The 22719-nt window shown below is 38.7% G+C and overlaps 1 protein-coding gene across 2 annotated transcripts in view; it reads left to right on the top strand.

Annotated features, from left to right (window-relative positions):
• The first annotated feature begins 212 nt into the window (after positions 1–212).
• Positions 213–22719, top strand: part of LOC128213538 (structural maintenance of chromosomes protein 6-like) — a 93697-nt gene continuing 71190 nt past the window's right edge. For both annotated transcript variants that reach the window (XM_052919327.1, XM_052919326.1), the window contains exons 1-5: positions 213–338; positions 13124–13280; positions 13599–13765; positions 19283–19403; positions 19764–19869. In XM_052919327.1, coding sequence (XP_052775287.1) covers positions 13160–13280; positions 13599–13765; positions 19283–19403; positions 19764–19869 — 515 coding nt within the window. In that variant the 5' untranslated portion in view covers positions 213–338; positions 13124–13159. The remainder of the gene's footprint in view (positions 339–13123; positions 13281–13598; positions 13766–19282; positions 19404–19763; positions 19870–22719) is intronic.

The raw sequence follows: 22719 nt of genomic DNA, 5'->3' as shown, positions 1-22719 counted from the left end.
CTTTATAACTGACTCAAAATATGTTTAATCCCTACTGTACTGCTGTAGTAACCACGGACCTAAAAACCCATGTTCTGTAGGTCCGTGTTATAACCTACATGTCGGGTGGTATATTCATAAAAGCTCTGGATCTTATTTCCAATAAGAAAATGTATTAAAATACATTATTATAAAATTATGAAGGTGCCAAATGAATGGTACCTTCCGTCCTGTTTCTAAGCACTTTTTCGGTGGTTCCCTTCCACTACATATTGGGCAATCGGTAGTTACCAAAAGTAGGAACCAGAAACCGCGCTATCACATTGAAAAGAAAAGTTCATCAAAACAAAAACAAACTGGTAAGATTAACGTACAGTAAGTTGGCATTTTTCCTGTAGATTTCAAAGTTGTTTTTATTTATTGATGTAATTTTCTTTGCCCAAGGCTCATGCATTATTAGTGTGGGCAGAAACCGTGTGCAGCTGATAAGCCCTCATGCAGTTGTAATCTAGTCAACCTTTACATTTCATAGTTTATGAAGTGGATACTTATATAATGATACATTAAAACGTTATGAAATCGACATCTTTTGGCCAATTCTTGTAGTTTGAAAGTTTATATCTACTGTAGCATTCTATGTCTGAATACGTACCAGCATGCAGTTAGTCACTCATGCATGTGATAATTTTTTGGGTCGATTCCGGGACACTCTTCGTAATGTCAACGCACACTAGGGGGTCTAGAATTTTTTTTAAATGGGGAACGTCTGTGGTGCACTCTAGAGCATATCTGGGGCTATTTTAGTCGTTCTTAATGTCGGGGGGAAAAAGTACCTATTTTGACTGCCAAGACGTATTTTTTTACTTGACATAGGTTTTTTTTTCTGCATTTTCTTGAGAAAATAAAAAGGTTTTTTTTCTGCATTTTCTTGAGAAAATAGAACCACCAGATATTTTCCCAGGCTTTAAATGAAGTGCTAACCAGGAGGATATGCAGTTTACTGTAACGTGCACTGTCGAACAAACACACCAGATAGCCGGGCTTTCTGGCGTAATGAAACAAACACCAACAGATCCCTTCAGGGAAAAGCTTGCTCGACCCTGAAGGGGTCCACTGGTCTTTATATACACTAACTTCTCTATTCCTACAGAGCCCGGGCTTTGCTAATTTGCATATTACCATCCAAGTTTACATCCGTTATGAACGTACTTCCGTTTATAACAGAACGTTATTATGAACGCACATCCGCCGCCTACAGCGGACCGTTACACTAATCCGCCGCCTACAGCGGACCGTTACATTACTTTTACCTCCGAGAAGACTCGTCCCGAGTATTGGACTGGGAATCTTATGGGCAAGGCAACTCAGTTCCGGCAGTTGTCATCATCCCACCGCTGCCACCATTTGTAACGTGCGACGCCAAACAAACAAACACCAGATAGCCGAGCTTTCTCAACCAAGTTTACATCCGTTTTGAACGTATTTCCGTTTATAACGGAACGTTATTATGAACACACATCCGCCGCCAACAGCGGACCGTTACACTAATCTGCTGCCTACAGAGGACTGTTACACTACTTTCGGTTTCATCAAAACAGGAAATAAACAACTATACGGGCACCTTTTTTCCCGTGCTTTTGAGAACATGCGTTACAAAATATTTATTTTTTCATCACATTTAAAACGTTTGCAATTTATGACACACAATATTTTCCAGACGATCAAGAAGATTTTCCAGTCGATGATCTTTTTTCAGTTTGGAGATGCATATAATTTTGATAGAGACGTGTCTGTCACGTCAGGAGAAAGACCCGCGGTTTCTGCAGGGCGTGATATTTGTGGGTTTGAACAAGAGCATCAACTGAAGGATTTCAATTTTATTGCGTTTTATAATCATACCAGCATGAATTAATAAAAATGAATAAATGATACAATAGATTTTTACAATAGATGTGTAATATGTATTTCATTTGAAGAACATACACTAACAGGACCAACTACACACTTTACACGCCTCCACACACATGTCTCAATTTTATTTCGTTTTATAATCATATCAACATAAATGAATTCATGTGAATAAATAATACAGTTATACAAAATCACGAACGTGTCTTATTTTATTACAAGAACATACACTAACAACACTAGTTAACACACTTTACGGGCCTCAGCACACATGTCAGACGTAATTTGCGTCTTTAAGCACAGCGTTTTGGAGTTGTACTTCAAGGACAGTATGGCGTTTATCGCTTGCTTGTTTAAGTTGCCTCTGGATTTTCTTCAGACTGCTGAAACAGCACTCAGGATCGGCGTTGCAGTGCAGTCAGCTGCGCTCTTTATCACGTGCATCTTTATGAACCTCGACATGACTGTCCTGATCACGCGCACAATTTCCTCATGTAGATGGCCAGCCATCGCGTCACCAATCTGAAAAATATAACACGTGTAACACATATTAAACGATACTAAATATAGTTTATTACATCTTTATTGTGATAACCGTTTATACATATTTAGTTATTTATTTAAGTATTTATTTTATTAACCTGGAAATCTGTGTTGAAGCCGTTCAGTGGTTTTAGGACAGGTTCGCTCCAGTGCTGATGTCAGGGATGTGATTTGTCCGCGGATCTAATGGCCCCAGAGAACCCCCCCCCCCCCCCAAAAAAAAATAAATAATTTTTTTGTTTTTTTTTACCTGAAAAAAAATATTTGGTTGCTTTCAGTTGTTTAAGTTAATTTTCCAGTTTGCTTCAAATTTAAAGTCAGGAGAGCCCTCAAAAGAGCTTCTAAAAAGCCATTTTTTCTTAAACCCATGGCCGAAAAAGTTTCAGCCCTCCAGCTGCCAGGTCAATCACATCCCTGATGATGTTACACACTGGCATGGACAAGAAATATGTCATCCAGGGATATAACTTAACTTTCCGGACCACTAGCCAGCTGGGCTCGTAGCTTTTTAAATTAATGAGCCCAGCATCAGACCCACGAGCCCTTCATTTTACATATTTTATTGACATCCAATTTAAATCACTGACTCACCCATTGCTTTTTACAAGGGAATGACAGGTTAAAAACAATTCAAATAGGCATGGGCAGCTTTGTTAAGGTTCTCAAAATGTTTGCTGCCTAAATGTTTTCAAAAGGCTTTTCTTCACCTTTTGGAATAGCAAGGGGCCTTTTGTGTGTATCACTTGTTTCATGTTTTAATACTGTCAAGACGACATAGCATAACCCTTGTTTATAATAACACCGATATCTTAACACGGTTCTCAATTACAATTTAATAATTTAATTGGTTAACAAACGCACTCGGGATTAAAAAACAAAATAAAATGACACATGATTTATGTTACCGAAATCAATTAACAACTTATTGTTTACTTTGCGTTCATAGATGATTCTAGGGATGAAGGTCGCAATTACGACAGTGGTGTTTTTCACCCATTCCTATTTGATAAAGAATAGGAGGAGTTTGGTTAATTGCACTGTTGAACCTCACCGACACGCCTTCATGCTGTTGTCGATCCTGAATGGCTGATACAAATGCCGTAATAGTCCCGACACGCCTTCTGGCTGTCAGTCAACTGTTGCAACCGTTGGAATCGCAACAAAACTGTGTATTGTCAAAACTGATGATTGTTTTGATAAGGGTTGTCGCTACGCGGATTAAAGCATGTCGGCATAATTAACGCGTGTCGGTAATTAGCCTTGCCAGCGGAAGGCACGTCGGGCCCGACAAGCCATAAAGGGCTGGCGGAAACCCTGGTTAGTCCATATAAACAGCCGCTTCAGAGTCTTTGACTATTTTTGTGTTGGCGACTCGTTATAGGAAACACAATAAATATCCAAATGTTAAAAAACGTTCCCTATACGCGCATTATTGTAAAATTACAATACTAATTGAGTAAATCTGAACAGCTCTGACAGTTTTTCAACATAATCTTTGCAAGTTTGGGTTAAAGTAACTTCAGACTTGGCATGAACGAAACATGTATGATTTAAACCTCAGCACCTACCTATATTTCACAAAATTTTACTAAGTAATTTAATTCATGATTGAAAAACCTTCATTTTTGTACACCGGTTGGCATGGAGTATGTAAATCCTGATTGCTTTTAAAACTTAAAAAGGGATTTTTTTATCAAAAATAAATTGCCATATATCGCAACTATTGTGCTGTGAATGGAAATCAACTCAATTAAAATTAGCTAAAAAATTAGCTTAAAATTCTTATTTCAAAAATCTTAAAATAATAATTATGCACCAGTCAGTTGTAACCACATTTTAGAAATAGCCTGTAAGGCCTAATAAAAATGGTTTGGTGAGGGTTACATCCTTATCAAAATTTGAAAGGGAAGGTAGGTGTTTTTTTTATTATTGGGCTTTATATAAGAATGTCATTTTCATCATTGGAGAAATAGTGTTAAAGCTGCACTCTCACAGATTTACCATTTTTTTTTGTCTTGGAAAGAGCAAATTTTTATGAAAATATCTGCAAACCAATGATATTAGATTGCTGCCAAAAAATCAGATCGTAGATTTTTATCTTTCCATTTGAAAATTAATGTTTTATGGCTTAAACCGTTACGAACAGTTTAAGAAAAATGCCTGATAAAACATCAATTTTTGAACTTAAATATAAAAATCTGTGATCTGATTTTCTTTCAGCAGTCTTATATAACTGGTTTCCATGTATTTTCGCAAAAATTGGCTCGTTTTAAGACAAAAAATTAAAAAGTTGTCAAAACGTCCAATCTGTGAGAGTGCAGCTTTAAAGTAATCTTGTGTATAAAGCCTTCAAAGTTTTAAACTACATGTTGAAATGCAGATATATATATATTTCAAACTATGACTATATAAACGGTAGGGTCGGCGCCTATTTTGTAGGTAGGGTCGGCGCCTATTTTGTAGGTAGGGTCGGCGCCTATTTTGTAGGAAGGGTCGGCGCCTATTTTGTAGGAAGGGTCGGCGCCTATTTTGTAGGAAGGGTCGGCGCCTATTTTGTCGGAAGGCGCCTATTTTGTAGGTAGGGTCGGCGCCTATTTTGTAGGTAGGGTCAGCGCCTATTGTGTAGGTAGGGTTGGCGCCTATTTTGTAGGTAGGGTCGGCGCCTATTGTGTAGGTAGGGTTGGCGCCTATTTTGTCGGAAGGGTCGGCGCCTATTTTGTAGGTAGGGTCGGCGCCTATTGTGTAGGTAGGGTCGGCGCCTATTGTGTAGGTAGGGTCGGCGCCTATTTTGTAGGTAGGCGCCTATTTTGTAGGTAGGGTCGGCGCCTATTTTGTAGGTAGGGTCGGCGCCTATTTTGTAGGTAGGGTCGGCGTCTATTTTGTAGGTAGGGTCGGTGCCTATTTTGTAGGTAGGGTCGGCGCCTATTGTGTAGGTTGGCGCCTATTTTGTAGGTAGGGTCGGCGCCTATTTTGTAGGTAGGGTCGGCGCCTATTTTGTAGGTAGGGTCGGCGCCTATTTTGTAGGTAGGGTCGGCGCCTATTTTGTAGGTAGGGTCGGCGCCTATTGTGTAGGTTGGCGCCTATTTTGTAGGTAGGGTCGGCGCCTATTTTGTAGGTAGGGTCGGCGCCTATTTTGTAGGTAGGGTCGGCGCCTATTTTGTAGGTAGGGTCGGCGCCTATTTTGTAGGAAGGCGCCTATTTTGTAGGTAGGGTCGGCGCCTATTTTGTAGGTAGGGTCGGCGCCTATTTTGTAGGTAGGGTCAGCGCCTATTTTGTAGGAAGGCGCCTATTTTGTAGGTAGGGTCGGCGCCTATTTTGTAGGTAGGGTCGGTGCCTATTTTGTAGGTAGGGTCGGCGCCTATTTTGTAGGTATGGTCGGCGCCTATTTTGTAGGAAGGCGCCTATTTTGTAGGTAGGGTCGGCGCCTATTTTGTAGGTAGGGTCGGTGCCTATTTTGTAGGTAGGGTCAGCGCCTATTTTGTAGGTAGGGTCGGCGCCTATTGTGTAGGTAGGCGCCTATTGTGTAGGTAGGGTCGGCGCCTATTTTGTAGGTAGGGTCGGAGCCTATTTTGTAGGTAGGGTCGGCGCCTATTGTGTAGGTAGGGTCGGCGCCTATTTTGTAGGTAGGGTCGGCGCCTATTGTGTAGGTAGGCGCCTATTGTGCAGGTAGGGTCGGCGCCTATTTTGTAGGTAGGCGCCTATTGTGTAGGTAGGGTCGGCGCCTATTTTGTAGGTAGGGTCGGCGCCTATTTTGTAGGTAGGATCTGTGCCTATTTTGTAGGTAGGGTCGGCGCCTATTTTGTAGGTAGGATCTGTGCCTATTTTGTAGGTAGGGTCGGCGCCTATTGTGTAGGTAGGGTCGGCGCCTATTTTGTAGGTAGGCGCCTATTTTGTAGGTAGGGTCGGCGCCTATTTTGTAGGTAGGGTCGGCGCCTATTGTGTAGGTAGGGTCGGCGCCTATTGTGTAGGTAGGGTCGGCGCCTATTTTGTAGGTAGGCGCCTATTGTGTAGGTAGGGTCGGCGCCTATTTTGTAGGTAGGGTCGGCGCCTATTTTGTAGGTAGGCGCCTATTTTGTAGGTAGGGTCGGCGCCTATTTTGTAGGTAGGGTAGGCGCCTATTGTGGAGGTAGGGTCGGCGCCTATTGTGTAGGTAGGGTCGGCGCCTATTTTGTAGGTAGGCGCCTATTTTGTAGGTAGGGTCGGCGCCTATTTTGTAGGTAGGGTCGGCGCCTATTGTGTAGGTAGGGTCGGCGCCTATTGTGTAGGTAGGGTCGGCGCCTATTTTGTAGGTAGGGTCGGCGCCTATTTTGTAGGAAGGCGCCTATTTTGTAGGTAGGGTCGGCGCCTATTGTGTAGGTAGGGTCGGCGCCTATTTTGTAGGTAGGGTCGGCGCCTATTTTGTAGGTAGGGTCGGCGCCTATTTTGTAGGTAGGGTCGGCGCCTATTTTGTAGGTAGGGTCGGCGCCTATTTTGTAGGTAGGGTCGGCGCCTATTTTGTAGGTAGGGTCGGTGCCTATTTTGTAGGTAGGGTCGGCGCCTATTTGGTAGGTAGGGTCGGCGCCTATTTTGTAGGAAGGGTCGGCGCCTATTTTGTCGGAAGGGTCGGCGCCTATTTTGTAGGTAGGGTCGGCGCCTATTTCGTCGGAAGGGTCGGCGCCTATTTCGTAGGAAGGGTCGGCGCCTATTTTGTAGGTAGGGTCGGCGCCTATTTCGTAGGAAGGGTCGGCGCCTATTTTGTAGGTAGGGTCGGTGCCTATTTTGTAGGTAGGGTCGGCGCCTATTTCGTAGGTAGGGTCGGCGCCTATTTTGTAGGTAGGGTCGGTGCCTATTTCGTAGGTAGGGTCGGCGCCTATTTCGTAGGAAGGGTCGGCGCCTATTTCGTAGGTAGGGTCGGTGCCTATTTCGTAGGTAGGGTCGGTGCCTATTTCGTAGGTAGGGTCGGCGCCTATTTCGTAGGTAGGGTCGGCGCCTATTTTGTAGGTAGGGTCGGTGCCTATTTTGTAGGTAGGGTCGGTGCCTATTTTGTAGGTAGGGTCGGCGCCTATTTTGTAGGTAGGGTCGGCGCCTATTTTGTAGGTAGGGTCGGCGTCTATTGTGTAGGTAGGGTCGGCGCCTATTTCGTAGGAAGGGTCGGCGCCTATTTTGTAGGTAGGGTCGGTGCCTATTTTGTAGGTAGGGTCGGCGCCTATTTCGTAGGTAGGGTCGGCGCCTATTTTGTAGGTAGGGTCGGTGCCTATTTTGTAGGTAGGGTCGGCGCCTATTTTGTAGGTAGGGTCGGTGCCTATTTTGTAGGTAGGGTCGGCGCCTATTTTGTAGGAAGGCGCCTATTTTGTAGGTAGGGTCGGCGTCTATTGTGTAGGTAGGGTCGGTGCCTATTTTGTAGGTAGGGTCGGCGCCTATTTTGTAGGTAGGGTCGGCGCCTATTTTGTAGGTAGGGTCGGTGCCTATTTTGTAGGAAGGCGCCTGTTTTGTAGGTAGGGTCGGCGCCTATTTTGTAGGTAGGGTCGGGTAACCTGATCCAAATTGTTTAAAATGTCCTTTGTCCTCAAACCAAAAAGACAAAAAATACAGGTCAAGTACTTTGGTAACAAACTACAAACTTTTGATGGAGTTATTTAATGGCCCATTTTCAACTGAGTTATTTAATGGCCCATTTTCAACTGAGTTATTTAATGGCCCATTTTCAACTGAGTTATTTAATGGCCCATTTTCAACTGAGTTATTTAATGGCCCATTTTCAACTGAGTTATTTAATGGCCCATTTTCAACTGAGTTATTTAATGGCCCATTTTCAACTGAGTTATTTAATGGCCCATTTTCAACTGGGTTATTTAATGGCCCATTTTCAACTAGGATTTTGGTACTATGGATTTGAATAATTTGTGGTACACAGGTTTAACACTCTAAAATACAGGTCAAATTTGACTTTGGTTACAATCCAAATAGGTTTGACTGAGATATGCTGCTTTTCAAATTTTTCTACAAAACAAATGGGTCACTGGTAAATCAACTGTGTACATGGGTTTGGTAACTGACATATATAATTTATAAACTAGTCAATATATTTAAGTATAACATCAATTCTTTTGCCAGCCAAATACAAATGATCATGTATGTATTTGGCTTTTTTTTTAAATTTAAATTTCCTTAGTTTTATTTACTTGCCAGATTTCTAACTTGTCTGTGAGGTTTTTTACTTGATGTTGTAAAGGGCTTTATTTTATTTGGTACTGAGCCCTTCTGGAAGTGGGCCTTTTTCACACGTATTCTTAGGAAGACAATAAACAGTCTTATGTTTAACTTTTATACTAATACAGCGCTTGGCTTGAAAAATGCAGTCACAACATCAGATCTTTATGACTAAAGTGTGAAATCCAGGAAAGAATTTCATAAAGATCTTATATTGTTTATTTATAAGGAATGACATGCAGGGGCGTAGCAAGAAGGTTTGTGATGTGTACGCAAGTACTTCCCCGGAAAATTATTGTTTACCAGATTGTCTGTAGTGACTTCTCGGAGCATTCTGACCCCTTAACGTATCAAAGTTTTGTCAACAAAAAGATAATGGTTTAATTGATATATAGAGGGAATGAGGTTGATGATAAAATGATATTGATCACCCTGACACCATCCGATAAAAGTGATGCCATAATAATCATGATGACTGACAGCTACCACAATGCATTTTTAGGCAAAAAAAGCAATAATATGTGTGATCAGCATGTATACAGCTATACACGCTAATTAATGCTTGTTGACGCCCTTAATAAAACTTAAAAACCACGAGTATTTATAACATCATCATTTAACATTTAGTCACTACAGACTCGGTACTTATCGCAACGGATGCTATTAGTATTCTTCTGTATGGACACAATGAAACAGTCACTCGAACACAAGCGCTAGTTTCCTGTTTTTTTGCGTCTTACAAAATTATCCAACACTGTCAAGTTGCTTCTCTTAATATACAAACAAGACAATTTACTGGTGGTCATGGTGTTGCGTTGGTAGGTTTTAACTCTTCTCAGGACTCTGAAAGATCACCCAGCACAACACTTTGAATGGCTGGATAGAGGTCTTGCTGATCGGCCCTGATTGTGTCAGACAAATCGGATGGCTTTTCTGCCTCATCAACATTGTCTCTCGTATTTTGGCAAATATAAATTTATTTATATCATCAATTATAAAAAAAGTTTAAAGAGTCGGCGTTGTGATGTAAAAATTTAATGATAAAATACGATGGTTATGTAAATATCCAAGTATTATATGGGTAGTATTTTTCTTTTAACACTTTTGGCTGTAAGTACTATTGTAACAAGCCAAATATGTAATACGCAGGTAAAATTTAGGAAAAGAAATACTAAGAATACAGCTTTATTGCACCACCACTACACATGTACAATACATATAAGTGTGTATGTAAGTAACACAGAATATATATACCTTGTTCTCCATCTTTAAACTTCTCTGTGAAACATCATCTCCTGAGCTGAAGGTCTCGGCTGTATGTATCAAAGATAGAGTCTTGCAGCGCCTCTGACAGCTGGTTAAGTCGCTTCGGGAGCGGATACTGCGCCGAGTAGCATGTATTAGCGTTAAGAAGGCGTTCATCCAATTCTGCAGACAGGTGATCAGTGAATGGCAGGAACATGTTTATCTTCTGTTGGAACTAAGGTCATTTAGGTCTATATTCCGGTGGTGTCAATTGGCTTTGCGCAACTCTTTGAAAAGATGGCTCAATGGCATTGTGTTGGGCAATGTTTATGGCACTTTCGAAGAGAGCGTCTCATATTGCTGGATCATTACTTTCGTCGTTAATCATGGGGTTTACAACCTTTGACTCCTCTACTGCGACGAAAAGATCACAGTCATTCTTTTGTAATAGGGCAGTTAAGTTAATCAAACCTGACAAGACGTGTTCGGTGTCCACTAGAGTGATTATAGGTATTAGCCATTAAAGCCATTTGTTCTATTTTGCTACAGTCTATAGCGTCGACTGCAATGAATCCATAACATGGGCTTTTGTTGCGCTCTCTCAAAATATCTTCAACAATGATTTCTCCACATATCTGTAGCTAAATCTGAATTTCAGGGTACGTGTACTTTTTTCGGTTTCTTTCTTCACCAAGTAGTGACGTAAAAGCCTATTATCCTATTTTCTGTACTGAAGTTTCCATCATCTTCTCCATGACCTCTCAATGCTATTCCTAAGTTTCCACAAGGGATAATGGAGAGTTTTAATACATTTCAGTATCTGTCTGTTTTTAGTTACAACAATATCATGCCCGTCAAACAACTTAGCTACGATGTCGTTCTCTTTACCTTCTGAAATATTTATGAAGTTATCTGTCGCAAGAAGCGAACATTGTGTTATTTCAACGCCTGGTGCCTTGTAACCAGCTTTCCTAGGTTGCTCCAGTCGTTGATTGGCGATACCCCGAACGCCTTTTTCTTCGAATCCCCACCTTGTGGACCAAAACCTCGACAAGGCCCACAATACTCACTATCCTTGCTTGTGGAATATCTCAACCAACTGTTTGACAAGAACCAGTGAGGCTGTTACCGCCATGAGCTTGATCCAATTAGTCTGAAAAGCAAAAGTTAACGTCAAGTTGACATTGGTCGATGTGTGTAAATAAGTCTTATGTGATTCAGAAATTGAAACTGTTTCCCTCATTTGCAGCTCAAACGCTGGATAGTGTAGGCTAACTGTAATAAAACTGAATCTTCATAAAGAAACAATTGTTTATAAATGCTATGTATGAGACATAGTGCACTTGGTGTGCAAATGGCACTTGTTTTAGTGATAAAACGCGCTGCGCATTTAAAGATGTGCAGTATAGATAACAAAATTACGTGATACGGGACCTTTCCGATACATATATATATTCTCTTTAACTCCACCCGAGGGTGATTTCAACATATACAATATTTTAAACAATCACAATTATACAATATATACATCAATACAAACATGTCATGACAAGCTATATATATACAGAACTAAATAAATGCAATTTATGAGTTATAAAGATGTTTATATATGGTAGCGTGAAATTGTTATAAAACAAACGGAAAAAGATACAATAATAATAATAAATAAATATGAAAGAATAGCGTAGAAGGAGAAAAGAAATATGACAATTACAGTTATAACAGAGTAACGTTATAACGTGGTTACAGTTATTTGAATGAGCCGAAAATAATTATGCCCTAAGGTTAAATCGCTTAGGGTTGTGTCACTCAATTATTTCACAAAGGGAAGCAGCCACAAAATTGTATACGTCATTGATGTATGTTTTTTCTTCACTATGTCCCAATGTATGTAATGTCTGTTCACATAATAGATGCGTAACAAAGTCTTGCGTTGTTGCTGGACGTAATGAGGGATAGCAGTTAAGAAGTTTGTTTCTGGCCTCATAAGAAATTGTACACATGGCAATATAGTGAACTCGAATGTCATCTGTCTCTGTTTCACAATGTCTGCAAATAGTTCGATTCTGGACACGTGTGTCCGTCAGGAACCGCACAACAACTGTGGCGTTGTATAGTTCGACGGAGGATTCGGCGGCGGCCCAAATAGCGGATCTGCGTATAAGAGGATGAACCACTTTAAACCGGTCAAAGTCCGGATCGTAATCGATGCGGGTAAGCCAATGTTGTTTGTGATATTCAACCACACGGCTATTGACGAGGCGTTTCCAGGCTGATTTGGGCGGGAGAGACGAGGTGTCCTTGTATAAAGTTAGGTATTCTAACAGGTCATACTTCTTGATGATGTTGTAGAGATCTGGTATTACACCTTGTTGGCCGATTAAATTGAGTCTATAGTCAAATATTTGCTTGGTTAAGTTATGTGTTTTCATGCAGCAAAGTTTATGAAAGAACATTAGTTTTCTTTTGTCAATATGGAGTATCATTGGGTACCAGCCAAGAAGCTCCAGTGCCATGTCAGTACGAGTTTGTGAGGGCATATTTTGGCACATTTTCGCTGCGAGCCTTAAGACGCGTTTTATTTTCAGAATGTCAATTTGCGTAAGAGTTGACCATAACTCCGCCCCATATAACAGTGATGGAACAGAAAACTTTTGCACTAAATCGGATAGAACTAGAGGGTTAACGTCGAAGTTCGAATCACGAATTGACATTAAGGAAAATATTGAGGCTCGTCCTTTTCTTGCTCTTGCTTCAATAGCAAGGCTGAATTTGGACGATTTATGGAGAACTAGTTCTACGTGAGTTGCACTTTCTGATGAGCGAAGGACAGTTTTGTTAATCAGTACAGTGTCATTACAGCATTTGCTTTCCCTGAATACTAGGCACATTTCGTTTCATTAAGTTTGTAACCCCATTTATTGGCATACTCTGTAACAATGTTGATCTGGGCCTGAAGTGATGATCTATTTGTAGACACTAGCGTTAGGTCGTCTGCTAACGTCAGGTTTCCGGTTTTGATGTCTCCAATGATGGACCCATATGGGGAGTCCTCTAGGTTACACAGGAGCTTGTTAATGAAAAGGAGATAGAACCAGGTTGAAAGTACCCCCCCCCCCCCCCCCCCCCCCCCTAAATTTTTTTTGCAGAATTGAACTGTTCATTTTTCGAATTTTTTGAGATGATCTGTACGCATCTGCGTATAGGACGCTACGCGCCTGACATGACATGAGTAGTTCTTATTTTTTCTTGCTTTCAGGATTGGTGACCATTGTGAGATTCGTCAGTCTAATACATGGAGGAGAGGGTGCTGTATGATCGGAAAATGAGCAAACGCAAGAGTGATGGGGAAGTGGAGGCAGGACAGAAGGCCCGCAAGAAAGCCCGATCAGTGGCTCAGGATGAAATCCCACAAGGTTTAAATTGATCATATGACTTGAAAGAGTACTGATGTCCCTTCTGAAGAATATCTGCATGAGGATATTCGACCATTTTTGCAGGAATAGTTAATTGATAGAAAACATTTCAGCACAATTTCTGTGTGTGTTTATTCATACCTTGTTTCGCATGTACATACATTATCATATTAACTGATTTGCTTTCAATATGTCTTTTGCTTATTCATGTCATTGAATCTGAATCATTTGGTGTTCTTTGATCATTTGTTTATCTTAAGACTGGTTACAGTAGTGGTAGATTGTGTCTTTTAACCAATTTCCAATTGCGCCCATCAGGCTCCGAAGATGAAACCCAGTCGATGTCAAGACAGGAAGCCCCATCACAGTCAGTGGGTGAACACCGATCACGGAATCGAAGTAGAGCCCGCTCAGTGTCACAAGAAGAGGCCGAGGTTGACGACAGCGTTATGGACCTTAGTCAGAACCCAGGCTTTAAAGTAAAGGTAATGATGGCAGGTCAAGTTATAATTACCTTATAACTAAGTACCCAGCTTTACATTAGGGGAGAGACTGTAGCCATCCAGACTGGAAATACAATTAGCAATGAATTTTGGGAAACTTTTACATAATTTCAAACAAAGGTTCATAAAGAAAGACCCCAGTTACAGCCTCTCAACTATAGCTGAATTGACCAATTCAACATGGCACAATTATTGACTATGGCCTAATGGGGGTAATGAGTTTGATATTCAATGATAAAAAGGTTAAACGTTTTTCTGCGATTGTATATCAGATCATAATCTTTGCTTCCTAAAATATTTTTATCCCCCGCCGAATCGAAGGTTTCGGGAGGGGGATATTGTTTTGGCATTGTCCGTCCGTCCGTCAGTCTGCCCGTCCAGTACCGTATCTTGGTAGGCATTGATCAGAAAATGTTCAAACTTGGTCAGAATGTTTCCCTTGATGAAATATGGACCACTTAAAAAGTGGGTCACATGGGGTCAAGGTCTAGGTCACTAGGTCAAATCTTAGAAAAATCTTTTGAACATACTAAAGGCATTATACATGTACATGGTCAAATATTCATAAAACTTAATCAGAATGATTTCCTTGATGAAATCTTGGACTTATGTAAGACTGGGTCACATATGATCGAATATTAGGTCACTAAGTCCAATCTTAGAAATTTTTTTGTTCGGAAAGGAAATGATTGGTCAGATTATGTTTAAACTTGGTCATGATGTATCCCTTGATGAAATATGGACCACTTGTAAAAGTTGGGCACATTGGGTCAAAAACTGGGTCACTAGGTCAAATCTTAGAAAAATCTTTGAAACACATTAGAGGCATTATGTATGGTCTAATATTCATGAAACTTGATCAGAATGTTTTCCTTGATGAACTCTTGGACATGTTTTAAACTGGGTCACATGTGATAAAAAATGAGGTCACCAGGTCAAATCTTTCAAAGTTTTGTCCCAAACTATTTTATGGCGGTGATTGGTCGGCTTATGTTCAAACATGGTCAGAATGTTCTCTTGGGTTAAATTTTGACTGCGTTTTAAAAGAGGGGCATATGGGTAAAAATCAGTCAAATCTTAGAAAAAATATTGGGAACACACTAGAGGCAATCTAATATTCATGAAACTTGATCAGATTGTTTTCCTTGATTGTTGTTGAATAGTTCGAAACTGGGTCACATGGGGTCAGAAACCAGGTCAGTAGGTGAAATCTTTGAAAAATTGTGTCTGAATAGTCAGTATGGTATTGAATAGTCAGTTATGTTCAAATTTGGTCGGAATGTTTGCCTTAATGAAATCTTACAAGAGTTTTAAAATTGGTCACATTGGGGTCAAAAACTAGGTCACTAGGTCATATCTTACATCTGCTCTAAACTTAATCAGAATGTTTGCCTCGATGAAATCTTGGAAAAGTTTGAAACTAGTAGGTCATGTGGGGTCAAAAATGAGGTCACTGGGTCAAATCTTAAAAAACCTTGTGGACACTCTAGAGGCTATATTTTTTGCAATATACAGTACACTCCACGCCGAACTTCCACTTTCCTCGGTCACTCCGAGGGTTTTTAAATTTATCGCAGACATCCGCCAAGTACGTAACCGCTTTCCTCGCTAAAATCCACTGAGTTTCGCAGAGTTGCTTGTTTTCCGCCGATGGTTTTATTGCCGGTATCGCCAGTGATCATGTTGTTTTATTAGCCTTAAAGCGAAACTCCGAGTTGTAAGCTTTGCTACTAACTTGCTACTATTGAACATAGATAATTACATTTGCAGTTATTTTGTTCATAAAAATCTTCTTCTTTTTTCTCGTAAAGAAAGAAAGAAGACATATTCAATTTAAATCAATTCAATAAAACAATACATCTATATCTCGTTCGGTTATTAATTTACCTTTCCACACATTTAAGATATAACACCACATGTTTGATTGTTTACCATTATTACGTCATACCCGTTTTGTGTTGTTGAGAACTAAATTGGATTGGAGTAATGCAGGAGTTGAGTACCATGTAAGTGTGAATATTTTTCCTGTCACTATTTCTTTTGTGATACATATCTAGTGTTTTAGCTGGAAATGAAAAAGGGCAGGGTGCTTTCTTTAAAGGGAAAAAAAGTGCACAATATTTGCTTTGTACATTTGAAAAACGGCCATGTATCTTATCAAAGTCCATTTTCTGGCATGTCCATGCACACCTTGTAGTTATTATATCCCTACAGAATACTTTTAATTATTCTCCCTGGTTCATTTTCACTTTCTCTCAGTACCTTCCAGGGCTGATTTTTTTGTGAGAATTTACTTCTAACTCTAGTCAAATAAGGGAGAAGTTGGGATACTTTAAGGAGAAGTGATACTTATTGTAATATATGATACAAAAATACGTCTCATACCACAATACCTCAATTAAATTCACATTTACTTTGATTGCTTTTACTAGATGGAATGTTCATAAAAAATGTGTTGTTTTTTTGGCTTGGCATAAGTATGCTGGTCACCTTTTTGCTATGTAACATAGTTTATGTCCAAAAAGCATCTGAAGTAAATCTATCTATCTAAAATTAAATCAAAAACAAAGACATTTAAAACATTTGAAGCAATCGGAATGGCCTTATAAATGAGCTGTTAAAAACATTTATGTGCAGGGGGCGAATCTTATTTTGGTACAATCATGATAGGATACAAATGTCACATTCAGCTTTGCTGTTATTTAATCTTCTTTTGTTAAATAAGTTTTAATATGCTGACATTTTAAAAACAAATTACATTTAAAATCTCTGTCTTTCTTGAAAACACTCACTAATACTTAATAGAACATTGAGAAATGAACTCCGAAAATTGTTCTGACGCAGTCTCGCGAATCTTCAACTTTTGGACATCGTACAAATGGGGGAAAAATACTGTGAGTAAACACTACATACAGCAAAAAAAGTTTTGTGGTTACTAAACAATTTTATATCATGAACATTCCACAACCCCCCCCCCCCCCCCCCCCCCCAATATTTGTCAAGAAGTCATATATTTGATTATCTAAGCGGCAACTTGTCATTGACAATGGCCGTCTGCTTCAAAACAAACAATGTTAAAAAGGTGTGCATTGTACAATTGTACAATGCAAGTATCAATTGTTTTTGTTGTTTTTAAGTTAACTTAAGCTTGAAAACACTTTATATCATTATTTCTATTGAAATTTAACGTACTTTAATAATTGTGTCTTTGTTGTCTCTAAGTACATTTTGATTGGTTGACGTTAAATAACTCCAGCTACTTGCGATGTTTCTATAATTGGATGATACACGACCCTATTATTGGATAAGTAGATTACCGATTATAAATGGCAAATTGCGATGTTTTGATGTGTCATAATGAACAACAATTAGCACCCTGATTAGCTTGAATGACCGTTAATCCGACCTACGGTGATGACGTTTGTGTGCCTTTTCACCGCTGATCTGTGACAAATTAGGAAATGGCGACATTGACCAATGAAATACTTTAAGGACATAACTTTGTGATTAACAAAGATCTTAATGGCCGGAAGGGTGCAAGAGGGCGGGAAAAAAATATGACAGGTTTTATAAAAAGGGGCAACGGGGCGGGATCAAATAAGGGCAGAACAGGCCGCCCTTCCATTCTGCATTAGCTAAAACACTGATATCAGTTGTATTGATGCGACCCGCATTTGGACATAAGAAATATAAAATAATGTCATTTTACTTACCTCTCAAATGTTTAGGATTATGGCCAATTTTTTACCCATTTTCGGCTAGTTTATGGCCAAATCCCAGGAAAATTGCTGGGAGAAGGCATTCTTGTTTAGGTTTTTGTTGAGACAAGCCGCATTTTTAGTTTTCTTTGATTATTTTATAAACTTTGATTTTTGGGGAAAATGTCTGATTATTTTACAAAGATTTAAAATAAATAACATTTATTCTGCGGCTGTCAGTTTATTTTCTATGAAATTGGAACATTTTGGCATTGATTTAGATTTAGAAACTTGATGATTTGAGACTTTTTGAAATTGCGGACACTTTGGTTAATTTGAGACACGCTACCAAAATATTTGAAGAAGTTGTAATTTTATTTCACCTAATAAAAAAAAACCTGACGACACCCCTTAACAGCTGTGGCGCAACTGTATTTCCGCATTCCAGATAATGTTTTAATTGCATTGTTAATTATGACATTATGAAGGTAACTCATGTTCTGTGGTTTAAAACTTGCTGATTTAATCAGTGTGAAGTGTGAAGATATTGTCGTAATCTATTTCCTTCTCTAAATGAATATAATTCAGCTTTCAATTGATTTCTTTTATGAATGTTATGGTGTTAGTATGAATATTGTGTTTCAAAAATATTTGGAACCATTACTTCTTAGTTAATAATTTAAAATTATTAGTTTGAAACGCAATCTAGTATTTTTGGCAATGTGGAAGTCACATGATATGCAAATTTGGTAGTAACGTATTGTGCACTAAATTTAGACTACTTTTGGTTATCTGGCATGTTTGTTATTTCGAAAAATGCATATATTTTTTCTTATCAAACTGCAGGTTTAAATGTAAAAAAACTTAAGAGAAATTAACTGAATTTACGTACCAAACAGAATGTTTACATTACTTTAAGTAACTGGGACTAAAGTCAAATGTGTAAGATATAATTAGAACTGGGTCAAAAATGGACATCGACATATATTGCATTTTTGCGCCGTCAAAGAATTACCAGTCATATTATGTGCAAGTAAGTCTGAAAAATATTGAAACAACACAATAAAAGAACAGTATTCAAATAAATTACACCAAATCAGATACATGTACAGTAGGAGATTCTTATCAATTTCCTCGGAGTTTCGCGGTGTTTTCACTCCTGAGTAACGTGGCGATTTTAATTATACAGTCCACTGATCAGCCTCGGAGGGTGAACGAGTGAAAACGCTGAGGAAAGCAGATTTTGATAAATTCGATTTTGTGTCCGCGATGACGAAAATCCGCCGAGGAAAGCAGAAAGTGGTAGTGTACTGTATCTGGACCAATCTTCATGAAACATGATCAGAATGTTTGCCTTGATGAAATCTTAGATTAGTTTGGAACTGGGTTACATTGAGTCAAATTAAAACTATGTTTCTTGGTCAATTCTAAATGCTACATTATATATAATATTTTTTTTTATTTCAAACAGTTGCAATCAAACTCAAACTCATATATATATATTTCACCAACAATTGATTTTCATTCCTTGACTTAGCCCAATCAGACGGCGGATATCAATTCAACAAATTTGTTTTTATATGACTTCATCTGCTGAATAACTTCATGTCAGACTTCACATTGGAAACAATATTTCTGAAATAATGTCACTTACTGCTATCTGTCTGTGCTAAGGTTTCTTTGTAACTACTAAAAATTGTGTTATTTTAGACCAGAAATATGAATTAGCTTTGCTGATCATGCTCATGACCAATAATAAACTGTCTATTTATAGGTCATGTAAAAAGATTAAATATTACAGGGAGATGAGATGGCCCAAGGCGGGATCATTGAGAAGATACACATGCGTAACTTCATGTGCCACCCGAAACTCACTATCACATTCGGGCCAAACATCAACTTCATTGTGGGCAGAAATGGGAGTATGTCATTCTGTAATACACCATGCATGTTTACATAACTACTTTGGTGTGGTTGTCAATGCATTTGTGAACACAATTTGTTGTCATGGATTTTAATGATAGACCATGACATTTGAGTCTTTCGAACCACCAACTTATCAATTTCAGAAGTTGACTTCCAATACTCAAAACCAAATATTAAATACGGTAGTAGTGACATTAAAGGATTAGACAAATGATGTTTTTAACAATGCTTGATCATGTTGTCAGTATGAAATAGAAGTTTTTAAGCTGCCAGCCATTGATACATGTTTTTTAATAACAATTGTTTGAAAATGATTTACATATAGCATTGTACCACCTTACCCCCGGATGTTCCAGGTGGGAAGAGTGCCGTGGTTAATGCCCTCGTTGTGGGGCTAGGAGGGAAGGCTTCATCCACCAATCGTGGCAGCAAAATGAAGGGATTCATCCTCACTGGAAAACAGTACAATGTTTACCTTATTATGATAATAAAAAATGATAATAGTCACTTTTAATAATTTAAAGCAGTAACACTTAAATGTAAATAGTTTGTTAAAGGTAAAAGATACTTAAAAATTAGGGATGGTAACGAGTACCCGAGTACTCGATCGAACGTCAGAGTACTCGAGTACCAAATCACTACTCGAGTACTCGAAAAAAAAAAAAAAATCTTTAAAAATCACCAAATACACGATTTACAGACAAAATATCAGATCTGGTTAGTTGCCAACATGACAATTTACGGTCTCTCTAATCCCCGCTGTGTATAGAATTGACCTCAATCAATTAGTTGACAGTTGTTGTGATAGTTGCAAACTGTCAACAAAGGACCCCTATTTCAAATTAGCACTGATGTCAATTGGCGAAGTTTTGATAGCGGTACTAACTTTCACCTATACAATTCTATTGTATACCAATTAGAACCTTTCACCAAACAATGGACGCTAACGAGTGAAAGAGTATCGTCCGTTACAAGAATTGATTTCTTAATGAGCGTATTTTAACTATTTTGCAATTATTGTCACAATTGATTGGTTGATATTTTAAATCAAGAATTATTAATATTATGAGGCAAACAACAATTACACAGTACGAAAAACTATCATTTGAAAAAAAATAATTTGTAGGGTAAACAACTAAAAAACTGAACTTCGTATTGAATTTCGTTCACTTTTTTATGTATGCTATTAATTTTAGTTCATTGTAAATCTGATTGTTGTTCATTTCTGCATTGCATACTTGTATAAAATGAAACGAATAAAACAAATTAAAAGCTTGAAACAACATTTGTTTTTAGCTCACCTGTCACGTAGTGACAAGGTGAGCTTTTGTGATCACTCTTCGTCCGTCGTCCGTCCGTCCGTCCGTCCGTCCGTCCGTCCGTTCACAATTGCTTGTGAACACAATAGAGGTCAAAATTGTGACCTAATCTTTATGAAACTTGGTCAGACTGATCATCTCTATAAAATCTAGGTTAAGTTCGATATTGGGTCATCTGGGGTCAAAAACTAGGTCACTAGGTCAATTAGTAGAAAAACCTTGTGAACACAATAGAGGTCACAATTTTAGCCTAATCTCAATGCAACTTGGTCAGAATGGTCATCTCTATAAAATCTAGGTCAAGTTCGATATTGGGTCATCCGCGGTCAATAATTAGGTCACTAGGTCAATTAGTAGAAAAACCTTGTGAACACAATAGAGGTCACAATTTTAGCCTAATCTCAATGCAACTTGGTCAGAATGATCATCTCTATAAAATGTAGGTCAAGTTCGATATTGGGTCATCCGCGGTCAACAACTAGGTCACTAGGTCAATTAGTACAAAAACCTTGTGAACACAATAGAGGTCACAATTTTAGCCTAATCTCAATGCAACTTGGTCAGAATAATCATCTCTATAAAATCTAGGTCAAGTTCGATATTGGGTCATCCACAGTCAATAACTAGGTCACTAGGTCAATTATTAGAAAAACCTTGTGAACACAACAGAGGTCACAATTTTGACCTAATCTTTATGAAACTTGGTCAGACTGATCATCTCTATGAAATCTAGGTCAAGTTCGATATTGGGTCATCTGGGGTCAAAAACTAGGTCAGTAGGTCAATTAGTAGAAATACCTTGTGAACACATTAGAGGTCACAATTTTAGCCTAATCTCAATGCAACTTGGTCAGAATGATCATCTCTATAAAATCTAGGTCAAGTTCGATATTGGGTCATCCGCGGTCAATAACTAGGTCACTAGGTCAATTAGTAGAAAAACCTTGTGAACACAATAGAGGTCACAATTTTAGCCTAATCTCAATGCAAATTGGTCAGAATGATTATCGCTGTAAAATGTAGGTCAAGTTTGATATTGGGTCATTCACGGTCAATAACTAGGTCACTAGGTCAATTAGTACAAAAACCTTGTGAACACAATAGAGGTCACAATTTTAGGCTAATCTTAATGCAACTTGGTCAGAATGATCATCTCTATAAAATCTGGGTCAAGTTCGATATTGGGTCATACGCAGTCAATAACTAGGTCACTAGGTCAATTATTAGAAAAACCTTGTGAACAAAATAGAGGTCACAATTTTAGCCTTATCTTAATGAAACTTGGTCAGAATGATCATCTTAACATAAGCTAGGTCAAGTTCCATATTGGGTCAACCCAGGTCAAAAACTAGGTCACTAGGTCAATTAGAAGAAAAACCTTGTGAACACAATAGAGGTCACAATTTTAGCCTAATCTCAATGCAACTTGGTCAGAATGATCATCTCTATAAAATGTAGGTCAAGTTCGATATTGGGTCATCCGCGGTCAACAACTAGGTCACTAGGTCAATTAGTAGAAAAACCTTGTGAACACAATAGAGGTCACAATTTTAGCCTAATCTCAATGCAAATTGGTCAGAATGATCATCGCTGTAAAATGTAGGTCAAGGCTGATATTGGGTCATTCACGGTCAATAACTAGGTCACTAGGTCAATTAGTACAAAAACCTTGTGAACACAATAGAGGTCACAATTTTAGGCTAATCTTAATGCAACTTGGTCAGAATGATCATCTCTATAAAATCTGGGTCAAGTTCGATATTGGGTCATACGCAGTCAATAACTAGGTCACTAGGTCAATTATTAGAAAAACCTTGTGAACAAAATAGAGGTCACAATTTTAGCCTTATCTTAATGAAACTTGGTCAGAATGATCATCTTAACATAAGCTAGGTCAAGTTCCATATTGGGTCAACCCAGGTCAAAAACTAGGTCACTAGGTCAATTAGAAGAAAAACCTTGTGAACACAATAGAGGTCACAATTTTAGCCTA

The sequence above is a fragment of the Mya arenaria genome, chromosome 13, assembly GCF_026914265.1.
Source record: "Mya arenaria isolate MELC-2E11 chromosome 13, ASM2691426v1".
Classification (NCBI taxonomy): Eukaryota; Metazoa; Mollusca; class Bivalvia; order Myida; family Myidae; genus Mya; species Mya arenaria.
The sequence above is the reverse complement of the archived record's forward strand: the minus strand, read 5'-3'. Positions and strand labels throughout refer to the sequence as shown.